This window comes from Lycorma delicatula, chromosome 8 (genome assembly GCF_047948215.1).
Source record: "Lycorma delicatula isolate Av1 chromosome 8, ASM4794821v1, whole genome shotgun sequence".
Classification (NCBI taxonomy): domain Eukaryota; kingdom Metazoa; phylum Arthropoda; class Insecta; order Hemiptera; family Fulgoridae; genus Lycorma; species Lycorma delicatula.
Window position 1 is genome coordinate 730,607 of NC_134462.1, and position 18,630 is coordinate 749,236.

At 29.2% G+C, this 18,630-nt stretch overlaps 1 protein-coding gene across 6 annotated transcripts in view; it reads left to right on the forward strand.

Annotated features, from left to right (window-relative positions):
* The first annotated feature begins 218 nt into the window (after positions 1 to 218).
* Larp4B (La-related protein 4B) overlaps positions 219 to 18,630 on the forward strand; it is a 74,879-nt gene continuing 56,467 nt past the window's right edge. For 2 of the 6 annotated variants that reach the window (XM_075373987.1, XM_075373991.1), the window contains exons 1-2: positions 219 to 321; positions 5,414 to 5,546. In XM_075373987.1, coding sequence (XP_075230102.1) covers positions 5,425 to 5,546 — 122 coding nt within the window. In that variant the 5' untranslated portion in view covers positions 219 to 321; positions 5,414 to 5,424. The remainder of the gene's footprint in view (positions 322 to 5,413; positions 5,547 to 18,630) is intronic. The other 4 variants (XM_075373989.1, XM_075373988.1, XM_075373986.1 and 1 more) reach the window with 3 other exon arrangements.

Genomic DNA, 18,630 nt, shown 5'->3' on the forward strand with positions numbered 1-18,630 from the left:
AAAAAATTGCCTCATTTATTGGTTGTTCTAATTTTGAAAGATGGTTGGTTAGTTTGTATTATTTTTACCAGACCATTTTTCTCCAAGAATTAAACAAAATAAGTTTTTATTTAATAGATAAAATAAAATAATGTCTAAACTAAAAAAAATGTTTGTATCGATGACTAGAAGAGAAACTAATATTTGCTTTTAACATTTTCATTTCCCTCTAGATTTGAGAATGTACCCTCTGTGATGTGCAACATGATGTCAATTTGTAGGGGGCCAAATATCTCCAGCATTTTAAAAAATTTGCTTCTCATATTCATCTCATTGAAGAAGGTAATAGAAAACCATATTTCTTCTCACCGTCATACTTAACCTGACCTGGCCGATTGTTATTCTTGATAATCTCTTTGCCATTTCCAAAAATTACTTGTGATAAACTCCTTTCGTGTACCTATATCCAATACAGTATTTTTGCCATTTGACAAAAAAAGAATTTTCAGTGATTTTCAGATTTATAATTGAAAAAGTGCTTTTAACACTTTGATGTTTGTTGTTTCATTATTAAATATTTGAATGATTTACTTATGTCCCAGTTACTTATTAAACCATTTTTATGGCAGGTTTTTTTCATTTATGAATATATATATATATATATATATATATATATATATATATATATATATAATTCATTCAGGCTTGTAGTGGAAATTTATGAATATTTGAAATTAATTTTGTAAAAATTCCTTTTTACATAAATTAGTGTGTTACTTTTGGTGACTGATACATAGTTAATGAAAGTGGATAATTGCTTTTTCATTTATAACAGAGTGTGATAAAGGTTGTAAAAGGAAACTGTTATTATGCTTTTTTTTTAATTCTTATGTATCTGAAACACTCATTCAATTCTGGAAGAAGAAAAAGCAAAGGTTTAATGCTTTGATTCCAGAGGAAAGAAGTAAAAGACCAAAATTACTAAATTTTGTGAAATATTATTCAATATTGCATTTGTTGTACATTATGGGCTATTACTAATTTATAATCATTTAACTTGGCAAAATCTGATTTGATATTATCAAATACTTCATTTCAGAGTACAAGGTTGGCAATAATCATCAGTTGTTGCATCCATCATTATGTTCGGTTTTGAACATCAACATTCATGCCCTTATACTCATGCAGTCTAGTCTGTTTACAAACATTGGACTTTTACACTAACTGCCAACATATTATATCTGTTTTAGGGTTAATGTAGAATGGTGCCTATGATTTCTACTATAAATCAGTTTTTTTTTATCTGATAAACTTTTTACAAAATCTCTTGGCAATAGAACAGTACAGCAAAGGTACACTAGGGCTTTGTGAATTTGTAATACAATGTTATGTGAGAAACTATTACTCTTTATATCGATAATTAAGAAGATGCATCAGAAGCTATGTGTTAGCTTAATAGTCTTAAAAGAAAAAATAATAATGTACACCTGTGTTTTTAATTCTGGTGGTCAGACCAAGATTTCTCTGTACGTCATTTTAAAATATTACTGCCTGCTTTTCATCAGTGTATTAACCTTCCATGCTGAATTATTTTTTTGTTTTTAACTCACTTAAGTATATTAGTCATTAACTTTTTTATGTCTTAGGATTCAAAACATTAGATAAAATCGAAAAACATGACTTCGCACTAGTGTGTGGTGCGCACGGTAGACAAAAAAGCACTGGATTTATACTAATAATGAAACATTAATGGATATAAGAAAAAATATATTAAGACTAAGTTCGCGGATTTTACTTATAAAAAGTAAAATCCGTGTTTTATTTATGTGCAATAAATCCTCAGTTTATTCCGTATATCAATAATTGATTTAGAATTTTTTATATCACTTTGTTTACGACATGAAAATTAGTTTTTACGTAAGTTCCTCTGAACATTTTAGAATAGATCTGACAAACAAGTAAAATACCTATATATACTATTTACATTTTAAACACATAATGAATAATATGTAGTATTTTAACTTTTATTTAAAAGAATAATAATAAAATTAAAAATATTTATGGACTGTACATTTTATTATGCAGGCGATATACATTTTGGTTGTTTAAATAATTTTCAACAAGTATTAATTTAAAATGAAAATAATAGTATCAATATATAATTATAAAAATAAAAGTAAAAAAATAAAACATAATTGTCTAATCAGTACTAACTGAAGTACAAATAATTTATAAAATAAATTTATTTTTTGTAAACCTATCTCTTTCAAAAGTGCCACATAAATTTAAAATTCCACCAAAAAAGCCGGTTCATTGTAACTCAAATGAATTGAGCAGTAACAAAATACAGGGTGAGCAACATAAAACCGAACCCGTAACATAAGCGCTGCAGAATCGGTAAGATACGGGTAAATTAAATAGAAAAACATAAAATATAATTTAGTTGTTGCATTTATTTACGTTATTATTACAAAAGTTGTTCAAAATGACCATCCTGGGCATCGATGCACTTTTGTGCTTGACTTATATTGAGAGTCCTCTTGACGCAAAACTTTGTTGTCAATTAAGTCGATTTCTCGTTGAATGTTCACCTTCAGTTCATCAATATTGTGGGGCTTAGATGTATAAACTCTCTTCTTTAAGTAGTCTCAAAGGAAAAAAATCGCAAGTAGACAACTCTGAGGAACATGTAGGCCATCGTCCTCTGCTGAAAGCTCCGTTGTCTGTGTCATTCAGTAGCAATGCGGTATGGTTTCAATTTTAATTCATGAAAACTTTTATGACAAGATGTGTATGTAACATCAGATTGTTGGGATAACTTTGCGTAGTGATTTTTTTGGCCTAGCGGTAATTCTTTCAATATCGGCTATGGCTTGTGGAGTCCTAGTGGAAGGTTGCATATTTTGTTTTGCATTTGAAACCGAACCTGTTTTACGCCATTTTTTAACTAAATCATCTATCCTACTCTTTTCTGGGATAGAGGCATTAGAATGTTTTTGTACGAATACTTGATGCATCAATTCGATCCAGAACGAATATAGACCTCAACTGAAGCTATCCTCTCCTAGATTGAATAAGAAATTGTACACAATCACAACTGTACTCAACAATACTGCACGGGGACAAAACATACACTGAACTGATGGGTAACCACCTGACAAACGGCAGCAACAATCAGTAGTAAGATATACATCCACTAGTCGCGCTAGTTGTGTGAGAGTTTTTCATAAATAGTGTTGCGTAGTGGTTTCATTATGGGTTGCTCACCTGTATAAACGTTTCTGATGCACTTACATACGATATTGAGTCAACAGTAGCTCGCTGACCTCCATCAGTAGAGTTAGAAAAGCCACTGTTCTACTACACGTATGTTCTTGATCAGCAGTTTGCATGTTTGCATAGACCTTGGAGTTGCAAGTGCTCAGCATTGAATGCGTTAAGATCAAAAGGTAACAACCACCAACCCATGACAATTGAGATTTTCGTGCTATTTTCATTAAATCCAGTAAATATAATATATATAACACGTTAAAAAAATAAAATGACCACAAACTAATAGATGGTATGAATCCTTCATCTTTAATATCCACTTCATTTCAAGAATCTTCTCATTAACAGGTGTATTACTCATAATCAATACCTTAATTGTTATTTTGCCTAAATAATATGCGACATTTACAGTTTAGGTAGATTGCCTACTCTAATCAGGGAAATCTTGTTTAAATAATATAAAATAATATCTAATGCATGTAAATACTGCTACGACTACTACTACTAATAATAATAATAATAAAAAAAAATTAGGAACAACAAGATTTCACTGATTTGGAGTATGACAAATTTGTTTATATCTGGTTCAACTCTGATAGTAGTAATATTTTTAAAGAAAATGTCCTCAAAGGCAAAGTCCATTAAGATGATTAATATTATTGATGTTATATTCGCATTTATTATCGCTGTTCATGTTCTACATTACATTACTTACGTTAAGTTCTTTAGTATTTACTTTTATTTATTGTACTTTGAAATAGGTAATAAATTGTTGTTGACAGTACTGTGTAATATTATTTACCTCTTGTTTTAAATTTAATTTTTCAGTTTGTTTTTTATTTTTGTGAATATGTTAATTAATATTTTATTGTGAACTGTTAATATTCATTATTTTTTTACTGTATTAACATTAAATTAATAATTATAAATGTCTTGGTTCAATTAATTACGAAGCTTTTACAATATTTTGTGGCACCCTTGTGAAGAGACCACGGCGCACAGTATGGGAATCACTGGTCTAGGATTTAGTGAAAGTAACTGGATGAAATTGTTGTTTTACAAGTAGAATTTTTATTATCCAGATATCCATTTGATAAAAAAACAGATGAAGAAGGGCTTTAAAGCATGTCTGTTTTGCATATAGAAAGTGTGTTTAATTTGGTGTATTTTGAACATAGTTTGGATTGGATTTCATTTAATTAGGAATAGAAGGATAACTTTACCAGTATGTTATCTGCTGCTAATTTCGGTTTTAATGCGACTTCCCATGGGAAACAAAAGATATGTCAGGGCATTTTCACAAAACCAGAGGATCACCACTCCTTTAATTCAAGGATGAAAGAATAAAAAAGCTGACAACACAGTTATAGGAGTTCCCCATCACACGGCTAAAGCTGCGTTTGTATAAAAAATAAATGTAAATCAGTTGAAAATTTAACGTATTAATTTTTTACCAAAAACTACACAATTTTTCTTCAAGTGCGCGTCTTACGAGAAAACACGTTGTACATGATTAAATACGGTATATATATGTACACATACATGTCTTTAAAATCATGTGTTATATATGCAATTCTTTTGAAAATATAAAAAATATATATATATATAAAGCTGACTAACCCAGTTGTAGGACGCGGCTAAGCCGCATTCCGGTTAAGTCCTACAACTGTGGGTTGTTTCTCATTCACGGCTACACACATACACATACAACTTAATTAAAAATATTTATCATTTTATTTAATTCAATGATTCTAACCACAAAGCGCACGCGCATATCGTATTTAATTCACGCTGGTGTGGCGGTATTAGCGACGACGGTCGGCACTAATTAAACTAATTTAATTTCAGAACTTTGTAGAACAAATTTTGCATCTACAGTTGGCAGACTGATGTAGGCGCGAGGCTTAAAACACCAGGTACCGGGTGATCGAGTTCGAGTGATCAGAGTAATTTAGAATACCCGATAACTGATATTACAGTAAAATCCCAGATTTTAATAGGTTACTGTTTCTTTCTACAGTAGTAGAAAGAAATTGTCAAAATATTTAAAAATAATATAGTAAGGTGTAATTTTTGAGCAGTTCATCTTTATGCGTGTTATTTAGTAGTTTACATAATTTTTCGGGGAATTTCTATTTAACATACTCTTAATTTTTGTTTTTAGGATACGTGTACATGAATGGGGACGTTGGGAAGCTCCCTTCAGGGGCGGTGTTCTCTGCCACCCCTGAGCCTTTGGCTACTCCACAAACAGCATCAGCCCAGCCAGCGACTACTAACACGATAACAGATTTTAGGTAAGGTAACATTTATGTAATTTTTTTTTCGTTTGATGTAATGGGTATGGAGTAAGGGTTTTCAATTGTAATGTTTTTATTTAGTATTGTTTCTGAAATCATTTTTTTCTGAAGAACAACTGTGCTTTGTTATTAATTTTATCATTAGTGGTGTTAGAAGGAATTTTTTTATCTTTCTTTAGTGTTCATTGTTTATTCTGACACACATTACATCACGTTGTACATATTCATGTACATCACAACTAAAAATCGTTTGTTCCAGTTTAAGTAGAAGCCTTTCCTACCCAGATGTCAGTGAAATGACAAGAGAAGCAGTTCAACACAATCCACAATTAACATTCCAGAAAATCAAGTATTGGCTTATCCCTATCCTGCTTCTTCTGACTCATTTATTATTTGATCCTTAACAACAATTGAAAGAAGTGGTGGATGCGTGTGGGTTGTGCTTAACCAAAAACATTTTTCTATGACCATGCTTTTTTAATGTGTTCTTTTTTTTATCCCGTTAGAGAACACTTATATTGCTAGCAGATTTTTTGTGATAAAAGTGTTTTAATGGGAAATGTAGTTTATATAACAAATCACTTTTTTCCAATAATATCTCTTCCCGAGATTGATCTTGAAAGTTTTATTTTGAGAAATTGGCCTGTCTATTTCTTTTTTTTTTGTTATTAAAGATAAAACTTTGTACAAGGTAGGATTTGGAACTGACCTACCCGTATCAAAAAATTTAATTTGGAGGTTCTGATAAGGGTAATTTGAATGAATTAACAACCTTGTAGGTTATCAGTATGTCAAGGTCAGCAAAAAAACTAATAGTTTTTAATATATATTAAACGAAAAAAATCATGCTTTATTTTAATCTGTACTATCTGGTAGTGAAGTTAAATTTCTTAGAAAAAATAATATTAACTATTTCTAAAAATACAGCTGTAATTTTTTTTATTTATAATTTTTTGATAGAATTCTTTTGTTTGTTCAAGGACATATAGTTTTATTTAATTGGTTTATGAATTACATAACTTAACAAATCCTCACTGCCAGTACTAAAACTGGACCGATTGCATATGTATTTTTTCTATCTTATATTAATAAGATAAGACCTTTTATTACCAAAGTATGTTTATGTCTTGATATTTAGGTGAACAAATTCTTTTCTATAATGCTTTTAGCATTTTCTTTTCGTTGTATATGTATTAATGTACTGTGTATTACTTTAATGTTCAATAAAAGCAACAAATTCTTTCAGGAATTAATCTCATATTACTTTAAAATTTTAAGTAATATGGTTTTCTCTTAGTCTTTATTTCTGCTTGTAACTTAATGTCTTTCTTTGCCCAATAGAAATAAAATTTTAAAAAAATTAAAATTTTTTAAGGAAAGGAATGCAAGACTTAAATGAAACTTTGTTTTTGAGTACTAGTATTTTTCAACTGTATGTAAAAAATTAAAAAATTTTGTGGGCCTTGTTGACTAATAAAATGTACCATGAAGATATAAATATTTGAGGGACGTTCACTTTAAAATGAATTTACGAATCTAATAAAAATACACATGCAAAATATATTGATCTAAAACATTAGGTTAAGGTAAATTTGATTAATCTGGTGATTGCCTCCAATGTTAAAATAATTAATTTATATATAGCAGTTTATTAAATAAACCAATCATTTTATATTTTTTTCATAATGAAATAACAGCGCTAACATAGCAGCAATTAATAAATTAATTATTTAAATAATCAAAACATTACTTTTAATTATTCGAGGTTAGTGAGCATTGGTTATGTTTGGTTAGATTAACCATAACCTAACCAAACATAACCTATGCTCCTCCTTCACTGGCAAACCACGTCTAATTAACGTTAAATATACAAATTATATATGTGACTCCCCAACATTTCATCGGAGATGAATTATGGATAATTACTGGATTTATCAAATCTACTGTAACATATTTATATATAAAATCTATACAGTCACCTAGGAGGATTCTGCTAAACTGCATAGGCATATTTTACTCATTAAAATAATGAAAAATGTTCATATAAACATGGGGGTCCAAAAATTCTTTAGAGAAGCTAGTCAGTTTTGACTATTATCGTAATAGATTACAAACATAATTTTCAAACATTGTTGTTATGATTCAGAATCTTGCTTCAGTGTGCTGTATTTGTTTATTGAGAGCATTTTGCAGCATAAAATTTCATTTAATTTGTGAAGTTTGCATTTTTTATTTATGTGAATTTAAGTAGTTCATTTGCACTGATTTTAAAAGCTAATGATAATTAGTGATTTATTTTGTAGTAAAAGAGAATTGTTATAAGTTTGAAAATCTGGAATATTCCAACATTCATTTCATCTATAGCTTTTGTAACGGCAGTGTGACATGAGCCATTGAAGAATATTGTTGTGGATATCCTGGTCGAAAAATTTCTAACTGGCAATTATTTGCAGATTCTTACTAGTATCTAGGAGAAAATGGAACATTTAATGTAATATCTGAACAGGAAACAAATACAAATGAGCAGGTTTTACATATAATAGAGTGAAATCCAAGTATTAGTACTTGTAGATTATCTGCACATTTGGAAATTCCACACTACAGTATCTGGCAGGCGTTACACAATGAAGTTGCTATCATTCTCAACCAGTTCAATGTCTTGAAGAAGGTGATAGATTACATTCTCCTTCGGCTGAATTATTGTCAGTGGTTTTACAAAACAATTTGCTTCTATCACTGATATTATTTATAGATGAAGCATTATTTACGCAAAGTGGGATAAACTATACAGAAAACAAAAATTTTTAGAAACATTAAAATTTTTGTGAAACCATTGAAACTAATTTCGAGCCCTGTTTTTCAGTAAAAGTCTGGTGTGAGATAATAGGTGTTCTTATTGGACCTCACATTGTCAATGATAGACTTGTGAATAGTTTGATAGTTTCCTGAACATTCTTCAAAATGAGCTGTCAGTATTTTTAGAGTAGTTTTCACTTAGTACAAGAACTGATATATATTTCCAACACACTGGCACACGGGCCCACTTTTATGGTCCTGTTATTAATTATTTGAATAAAACATTTCCTAACTGCTAGATCTGTCAAGGTGGGGTGAACCTCAATTATGACCAGCTAGATCACCTGATATGAATCCCTTGAGTTCCTTTTTGGGTGGGATATATGAAAGCATTAGTTTATGCATAAAAATCAGAAAATGCAAATGGAATTTTTACAGAGAATCAGTTGGGTCATGGAAGAAAAAAAAATAGACAACCCAAGAATGCTAAAAATCTCATCTGTAACTCGCTATGCTGAAATATGTTTTTCATGATGGCGGGCGGATATTTTTAACAGTTGATGTAATATTAGAATAAATCTGGCTGTTTTATTTGGTTGTTGAAGTTTAGTCTGTTTTTACAATTTATCCAATAATAGAAGGCTGTTCATTTTAGATTAAAACTATAATTCAGTATTTTCTATATCGGTATGTATTGTTCTGCTTTAAGGAATATATTATTTTCTTGCATATTATTTATTAATTGTTGACTTTATTTACATGAATTTTCTTAGGATTAAATTCTTTATCAATTTACCAATAAGTTTTATTTATTTGATAATTTAACTAACTTATTTTATGCCAAATTGTAAAATATTTATTATCTATGTTTACGTGTGTTAACTCTTGAGTAGGAAAATGTTTACAATTTCATAGATTTTTATAAAAAATTGGACATATCATACACATTTTTTTTTTGTTAAATGGATAACTTTTTTCTTTAGTATAAGAATATAACAAAAATCTTAAATGAGATGATGTGAGGGGAGGATGTAAACGAATTAACATTTAAAACAGTTTTAGTTGAAAAATGTTATAAAAATCCACAACTAACCAATTTTGTACTTTAATGAAGACAAGAGAGTAAAATATATATATCATGGGTTTGTTAGCACAAACAGAGCAACTTATATCAGCTAATTTTACCAGACTAAAAAACTATATTTTGTGAATCATTTAAAAACTGATTATTTTTATAAATTCTTCTCTAATTTCTTCTTTTCTTTGTTATTATTACATCCGATTTTTTATAAAGATTCTAAAAGTTATTCACAATTTCATAACTTTTAGAATCTTTATAAAAAGTAACATACAAGGTGTGTAAGAAAAGTAACGAGATTGGTAACACTGTGAGCTATCTGGCAATGCTCTGTCTACCGGTCTGTGCTAGGACCGGTTTGGTCATCCCTTCCACATGCTCAGTACGAGTTTCAACTCCGTTCAGCCAACACATTATTTTTGACAGCGCCATCAGTGAAGTTGTGTTTTTGTGGTGTATTACGAAAATGGAACATCAGAATTTAGAGCAATGTTGTGCAATCAAGTTTTGTGTTAAGGGGAATCCACGATTGTGACCTTTGAAAAAAGTTGAAACAGGCCTATGGGGAACATTGCTTATCAAGAGCACAAGTTTTCTGCTTGCACAACTCATTCTTGGAACGCCGAGAACGTGTTGAAGATCAACCTCGCTCAGGGAGACCTTCAACTTCAAAATCTGACGAAAATGTTCGAACATGTGACGGTTCTTGTGAGATCAGACCATCGTTTAAAAATAAGGGTGATGAGAGAACAGTTAAACACTTTTACCGTACATCAAATTTTGACAGATGATTTGGACATGCGAAAGTGGTGCTGGAAAACCTCACAACGGAACAGAAGGACAATCAAAGAAACATGTGCGTTGATCTTCAGGATTGACAATGACCAAGAATTCTTCAATCGTGTGATCACAGGTGATGAATCCTGGATATTTGAGTATGATCCTGAAACAAAGCGGCAAAGCGAAGAGTGGCACACTCAGTCATCTCCTAGACCAAAAAAAGTGTTGAATGAGCAAATCAAAGATCAAAACCATGCTGAGTTGCTTTTTGACAGTAGGGGTATCGTGCATAAAGAATTTGTTCCTCCAGGACAAACTGTCAACCAAGTATTTTACAAAGGTGCCCTTGAAAGGCTCAGGAAAAGAGTGATTCGTGTGAGACCAGATATTGCAGACAAGTGGATGCTTCATCATGACAATGCCCCGTGTCACACGGCCAATTCCATCAGGGAATTTTTAACTACGGTTCCTCAACCCCCCCCCCCACTATTCACCTGATTTTAGTCCTTGTGACATTTCCTTTTCCCGAAATTGAAACATGTCTTAAAACGACGTCATTTTGGAACTCTGGAGAACATCCAAAAGACTGTGACCGACTCGTTAAAAGCCCTACCAGTTGAAGCCTTCCAGTGCTGCTAGGAGTGGGAACAACAACTCTGCCAGTGTATAGCTGCCCAAGGGAACTACTTTGAAGGGGATAATATTGTTGTTTGAAAAAAAATAAAAACTTTGGTAAGTAAAAAGTCAGTCTCATTACTTTCTATCACATACCTCGTATATAAAGATAGATAATAAAGAAATTTTAAAACTAGATTAAACATGCATTTGCATAGAAGGTGTAAATAACTCAAACTGTATTAGCATTAACCTTACTTTAGGTTAGTTTTTCAATTAACTTTACAATTTATTAACCTTGAAAGAGTTCAAAAAGTACAGAAATAACTATTAAACACTTCAATTTCTAAAGAAATTTCTTATCAGATTTTTATAAGTTTTGCAAATAAGTGTAACTATTAAATAAATAATATCTGTAATTTAATAAAAAGTAATACATATTACAAATGATGCTACATGTTACAGCAACTTCTTATGCTAAATAAGTATGCAAAGATCATTTTTATGTGATCACATTTAGAAAACCTTTATTTCTGGAAGTAGATTTTAAATCATCTTTGGGTCAATCCATTTGAAGTGACTGAAGGGTGGTTGTGCTTGATCATTTGAAAAAAAAATTGAAACTTACCCAACTGTTTTCTACATGTCTCAGGACCTTGAAACTATTTTTTTTTTTTAATTTTCTATTTATGCAGTTTATCTGTGGCGGTCATTTTTGTTACAGTGTGCACACCTATTTTTGTGATTGTAATGGTTTACAGAAAAAATCATAACTAAAAAATTATTAGTCCTGGAAGGATGAAACAAAAAGCAACTTACTCATATTTTCTCAGGATAAAATATTGGTCCAGTGGTATTTCTTTCTATGAAAAAATTACCAATAAAGTTGAATATGAAAAACAGTGAAATTTCATTTTTGGTAATTTTTTTCAAGAGGCAGGGATGCAATATACAGTTTGAATTATTTATATGTAGGTATATGTTAGTAGTTTTACTATAAATAATATTGATGGTGATATAGTTATCCCTAAATTTTAATGAATTTTTGAAAACTATTTTTTTTTTTTAAATTCAGATTTTGGCTTCAAATAACTGATGGGGCTGGTGATAAAAATTTCAAATTTGTATAACTTTTTATAAATGTTTATGGCAAATAAAAAAGTTTCTTGTGTATTGCACTAATAAAAAGTTATAACCTCTCAAAAATCATAAAAAACCTGTTAAAAGCAATACTCTTTTGACTCTCTAAAGTGCTCCAAGGTGGTTTCTTGTCCTCTTGGCACTTTAATATTTTTATACTTATTAGTATAGTTGAACTAGACTTGTTTGAAGCATTCAACTGCAGTGTTCATGTTATAACAGGTGCTTGAAGTCATTTCTAGTGAGGAAAATTCATGTTGCAACATGCTCATTTATGCTTATTGCATCATTTAGCTTCACAGTTACAAACTCAGACAGACTTTTACAGACAGGCTTTTACAGTTGTCAGATTGGTCTGTCTGACAATAGTCAGTGACCTGGTCACATCTTTACCAAGTGTCTCAAATTTCATCCTGTGTTTGGAAGTGTTTATTAAAGAAATAAGTTTTACTTAACGATATTATATTTGCAAATTTTAAAATCAGTTAAATTTTATGTATTGTAAAAATTTAATTGATGAATTTATGAATAACGACATAATGACATGATTACTGATTAATTTATATGAATGAAGTGTCATAAAGCAATGTATGGTACAGTGCCAAAAGAACTCATTAAAATTTGTGAATTTAGTGATGAAAACCAAGAACTCATTTTTTTGCATGTTAATTCAAATGTCACTAGTGTTTGTAATTGAAAAAAGGTTTTGTCAAAATTCAGTCACCTGTATGGACAGTTCTGTTGTGATCCTATAAGAACTCATAAAAAAACAAATAACATTAGAGCAAGTTCTTAAAGAACACATTTTCTTAATTTAAATTTAGTTCCTGGAAAGTTTCTTTGTTTTAACTGCTTCAAAAGTATTTTTTCTCATCAGATCAAAGTACTATATGAATGCGAAGACCAAGAACAATACATTGCAAAGGCCATTAAACAATCAGATACTAAACATTGATGAAATATATTCATTTTGTAATCACAAGCTGAAAAAAACTAGTATTTTTTAATTAAATCAGATGAGATAGCTAAGATTTCAAAAATTTTAAAAAATGTTAAGACTGCTGTGAAAGAAGTTACCACAAATATGTTCTTGAGGCAGAAGGCGTTGTAAAATGTTACTTTATTTCAAGTATTGTATCACTTTCACTTAAGGAAAAAGACTGTTCCTTGTGTGTATGACAATCAGTGGTGGATAGGAGATGTGGTAGATATTATTAGCCTCGAAAATGATGATGTGCAGGTTCATTCTTTCTACCCAGCTGGACCATGTACATCATCTCAAAAAGTCCTAAAAGTACAGATTTGCAAATTCCTGAAATAGTTGCCATCACTTTTACTAACTATAATGATGATGGGCCATTCTCTCACAATTTCAAGAGAATTATCAGAAAAGTTATCACAGCTGTTTGTTAACCACGCTAAATAATAAATATTCATTGCTATAAAAACAGGCTATTTCATTGAAGAAAAATTAAAATTTTGCTACAATTTATATTTTCTTCAGTAGTGTTTACAAAAATAAACCAAAATAAAAATGAATTTTTGAAAAAATATATAAGCTACTCATTGAAATCTCAGTTTGGGTAAGTTTAAAAGCATTTTTGAATCAAAATTGTATTAAATTATTTATATTGGTTAAATTACCATTAAATTATGACCCATCATTAATAATTAGAAAAAAAAAAACTTTTAAGAATATTGAAAACATCAACTTCAACAACATAAGTACTAAGAAGACCAGAAAATAAAAAACCCCTTGGAACACTTTTAGTGAGTCAAAATGGTATCGCTTTTAACTGGCTTCTCATGGTTTTTGAGAGGTTATAATATTGTATTAGTGTAATACACAAGAAACCTTTTTATTTCCCATAAACATCTACAAAAACACTGCAAGTTGTGCAAATTTGAGATTTTTATCACCAGCCCCATTAGAATTATTTGAAGCCAAAATTTGAATTAAAAAAAAAATTATTTTCAAAGCTTCATAAAAATTTAGGGGTAAGTAATATCACCATTAATATTATTTATGGTAAAACTACAACATATACCTACATATAAAAAAATAATTCTATGTATGCAATCCCTGCCTCTTAAAAAATGACAAAGTGAAATTTCACAGTTTTTCATGTTCAATTTTATTGGTAATTTTCTCATTGAAAGAAGAGGTAGGTAAATAAACCGGTGGACCAAACTTTTACCATGATAAAATATGAATAAATTGCTTTCTGTTTCATCCTTGAAATCAGTTTTTTAGTTATGATGATTTTTTTCTGTTAACTGTTACAATCACAAAAATGGCTGCCACAGGTAAACTGATAAATAAAAAATTAAAAAAATTATTTTTAAGGTCCTGAAACATATAGGAAAGAAGTGGGTAAGCTAATTTTTTTTTTAATTGGTCAAGCAACCAACTTATGTTTTTTTTGGGACACTTTAAATGGATTGACCCATTCTGATTAAGTAATTTGTTGATCATTTGTCAGTGAACAGAATCATATGAGGTCCTTTCTCGTAGGTCAGTATTTTATGTTATCTTACATAAAATAATTATTTATGTTCATTGGTAAGTAAGTACTAAGTTGTTTTAAAAGAATTTAATAATCTTCTTTCTCAGGAAACATAAATTTTAAAAATGTCATTGCAATGGATGAAATAGTTATTAATAAATCTACTCCCTTCTGCTCCTTTCACAAAATATTTTGTTAGTCAGGAATATGCATTTTACCATTGAATATTTTATTGCTGAATATTGGATTAGTGTGAATTACTATAATAGTGGAGTTGAAGAAGCAGAAAATTTATTAAAAAGTGAATGATAGCGCTTGATATTCTCATTTATGCTATTTCAGCAAATTAATATATCGTTTGCATGCATTTCTTTATTTTGATATAAAAGTTTTTGTACAAATGCATTTAATAATTTTTATATAGCTTTAAGAATAACTTTTCAGTCATTACTATTATTATTACACTATTCTTGAAAGACTCTGTATGTGCTGAAAATATAATTCTGATTTAGGCACTTCATGAAGACTCCTTACAGTAGACTTTGATTCATAGGCAATAGGCATCTTAAGTGTTTCAGTTTTAAGTACAATGGAGAATATAAACAACTTTCACAGTATGAGATTGTCGGCCACTGAATTAGCCGATTATCTTTTTTTTTGCCTTTATGTTCTGTATCATTATATCTGTATGTACAGTTTTAAACCACAAGGATTAATTTTGTGAAGTTAATAACAAAATTATGATAGATACTAATTACAAGTTTCGTTTGAGATTACTGAATTTATATTACATAAATTTAAAACTTAAAATTTGCACCCGCAGTGAGTGTGTTGACTGATGTTGTATTTTTAGCTGTAAGAAGTGCTGGTGCTGGTGCCAAGCACCAGCACTTCTTACAACTAAAGTTGTGAATCTAATGGAGTCATATAATTGTATGTATTACATACATGTAGGCACAACTTGGGTGATATTTTGGTGAAGCCAAAAAGAATTGTTTTAAGTTATTTATTTTTCAGTAACATTCAAAACATGTACTAAACATATTGTATTGTGCTTTCTTTACAGATATCTGATTTCTTACTTTTCAAAGCTGAATGTGTAATATTCTGTGTTTGTAACATTGACCACTCTTTTATTTCTATTCTTTCCTGTTCCATATACAAACTGTCACAACTATTTCTTCTATTTTCCTTCAGCAGTACTTATAGTTTGGTTGATGCAAATATATGTAGCTGTTGATTGAAGCTAATACATGCTTTTTGATTTTTACTAATCAAAGTCTTACTGTGATATAATAATTATAATTTTTATTAAATATAGAAAAAAATTGGTGCATAACGACCTATGAATGTAAAAGAATCATATTAATTGATAATAGACTGCAAGGAAATTGTAAATATTAATAAAACTCATTATAATTAATTATTGTGCTCGCATTTAAAACTTTAAAACAGCAGAGGAAGAAATGTATCCACCTAAACCATTTGTCTTTTAAATTTGTATACCATAAATCCCAGTATCAAATTGAACTTTATTTTAATAGAGGATTTGATTGATTAATGGGTTATAAACTGTATTATCAAATTAAAATTATTGAAATAATTATACCGACTTGAATACTTATCACCTACTTCAGTTAGTAACAAGACAACTGCTGCTACAAACATGAATATGCGCGCGGAGACACTACTGAGAGTGTAATGTTAGCATGTATTTACTAAACTGATTCAGTGAAACTATAAAAAAATGGGTAAGAGATAATCAGTCCTTGATACCTAAAAGATTTAAGTCATTAATTTATCAACTATTATATTGTAAATATAACACATATGCACACATTCACTGTTAGTTTATTTTACTTGTAATGGTGAATTATTAGAATATTTTTAATTGAAGTTCTAGCTCATAAATTAACAGATGATTTTTTAAAATAAATTTTTTGTTTAAAAATCTCAACTGAATTGCCAAAATGGGAATTGTAAATCATTGTTATAGTTACTATTAATTGTAAAGTTTTACTATTTTTTATGCTTATAAAAAGTATAACTGTGAATGTTAACGTAGTTTTAATTTTATTTCTCTTAGTATCATAACTGTAATAAAATATTTAACGGGTTGACTACCATGGTGGTCATAGTATTCCCTCAACTGTTTGTTTAATAAAGAATCTTTTGTGATTTTTTGTCTTATGTGCTAGTATTATTATTTTACTAAACCATATTTTACCACTATTGTTTAAGAATCTAACCAATCATGACCATTTCTGTAATTTTGATATTTTTCCTGTCATATCTAATATAAATGCTAGAATATGACAAATTAACGTGTTAATTTGCCATATTCAAAAGGTGGTGTAAATGTGTCTTTCAAGGGTTCAAACCAAAATTTATTTGTAATTCTTACATAGTGAACTCCTCTTGAGTGACTAATGTGTGCCCAGTAGTAAAAAATATATTATTTCACAGTTATCACATTCAATATACCATTTAACAAAGAGTAAAATTCAGATTTTTTCACATAAATGTGATAAGTTTTATAACTCATATTCAAAAGTTATAAGTTCATATTTTCAAAAGTAATATAAGATCAGAAAATAAAAATAATTATGATTTGAAAGTTACTTCATAGTACAAACATAACATACATGATCATGTTTAAGTTGCATCCCTCTGTGTACTTCAGTAGAGGCATTCAATAAAAAATATATACTCTATTCTATCCCATGCAGTAGATTACAATAATTATCAAAATTTAATAAGTAAAAATTAAAATTTTGTATTACAAATAAAAATAAAGTGTATATTAAAAAAAAAATACAATTAAAATAAAAGTGATCTCTAAAAATTCTTGAAAATGAAAAATAAGATGAATAATCTACGTAGGTTACTCATTGGTAGATATCTACAAAAACAATATTTTTCAGGAAAACAAAAAGCAAACAAAAGGATTTGTGCAGTATCAGTTTAAATTTGTTTTGGGAATCATTTTGTATCCAACAGTGGTTTATATAAAAATGAACTGATGTACCATTTAGAAGTTTGGGCTGTAGGGAAATGTTCTATGAACTATCTACTTTAAATATAATGTAAAATCAAATGGAACTGAGGACACAATTTATATCACAAGAGTTCTGATTACAATAGTGCATTAGGTATGAAGTCTCAAAACTTTATTAGCAACATGTGATGGGGGTCTAATTTGACCTTCCAAGGCCAAATTAATAATTAATAGACACTACTATTAGACAAAATAAATTTAAAATTATGACTGTAATTTTTTTTTAAGTAAACAAACAATTTGTCACATTCAAGATAATAGGTTGTTTTTTTTTATATTTTTTTCTGATGTATTCATTCTGACCACTCATCCTGTGTATGATTTTCTCAAAAATATTGATACCTGATTGATTGTGCATGTTTGATGGGTTTCTTTTTTTATTTATCAGTTTTTTTTTTTTTTTTAGTCGAACAGGATCACTATAATAACAAATACTTGAATAATTTCCATATGTAATTATACATTTTCATGAAAAATATTTAATTAAACATTTTAACAGTTTAATTAATCATTCACTGAAAAATAGCTTTAGAGTGGATATTTTTAATAGATGAGAAAAAGATAATCTATAAACTAAGGATGAAAAGTCCCAAAGAAGAAGATGATAGCCCCAAACAAGTGAATCTTCTTGTGTTTAAATGAACAGATATCAAAATAGGAAAACTGTGCTTTACTGAATTGTTGAATGTAGCAGTAGACTGAAGAATTCTATGTGGGATACACACAAAGAAATGCTTATTTACTGAGAAACAAAGAGAGTATGTACAGTCAATGAGAAGAGTACAATGTGTGTTAAACCATGCCGAATGGTTAAACAAACCTTACATAAACAAAGAAGTGTGTTTGGTTGTGATATTAAAATAATACTATAATACATTTATAACTTATAAAAAAATTTTTATCAAAACTCTGATAATAAATGTTATAATGTAATACAACTTTCACATACTTTTATGTTTCTTAAAATACTGTAGCATGTGAATCAAAATTTCAAATTAATCAAATTATGATTTTGTTTGTGTTCTATTATTGCTTTAGAATTTTCCTCTTTTGTTTATTAATGGTGTCATATGTTTGACCAGGAACCACCAATAAGTTTTCATCTAT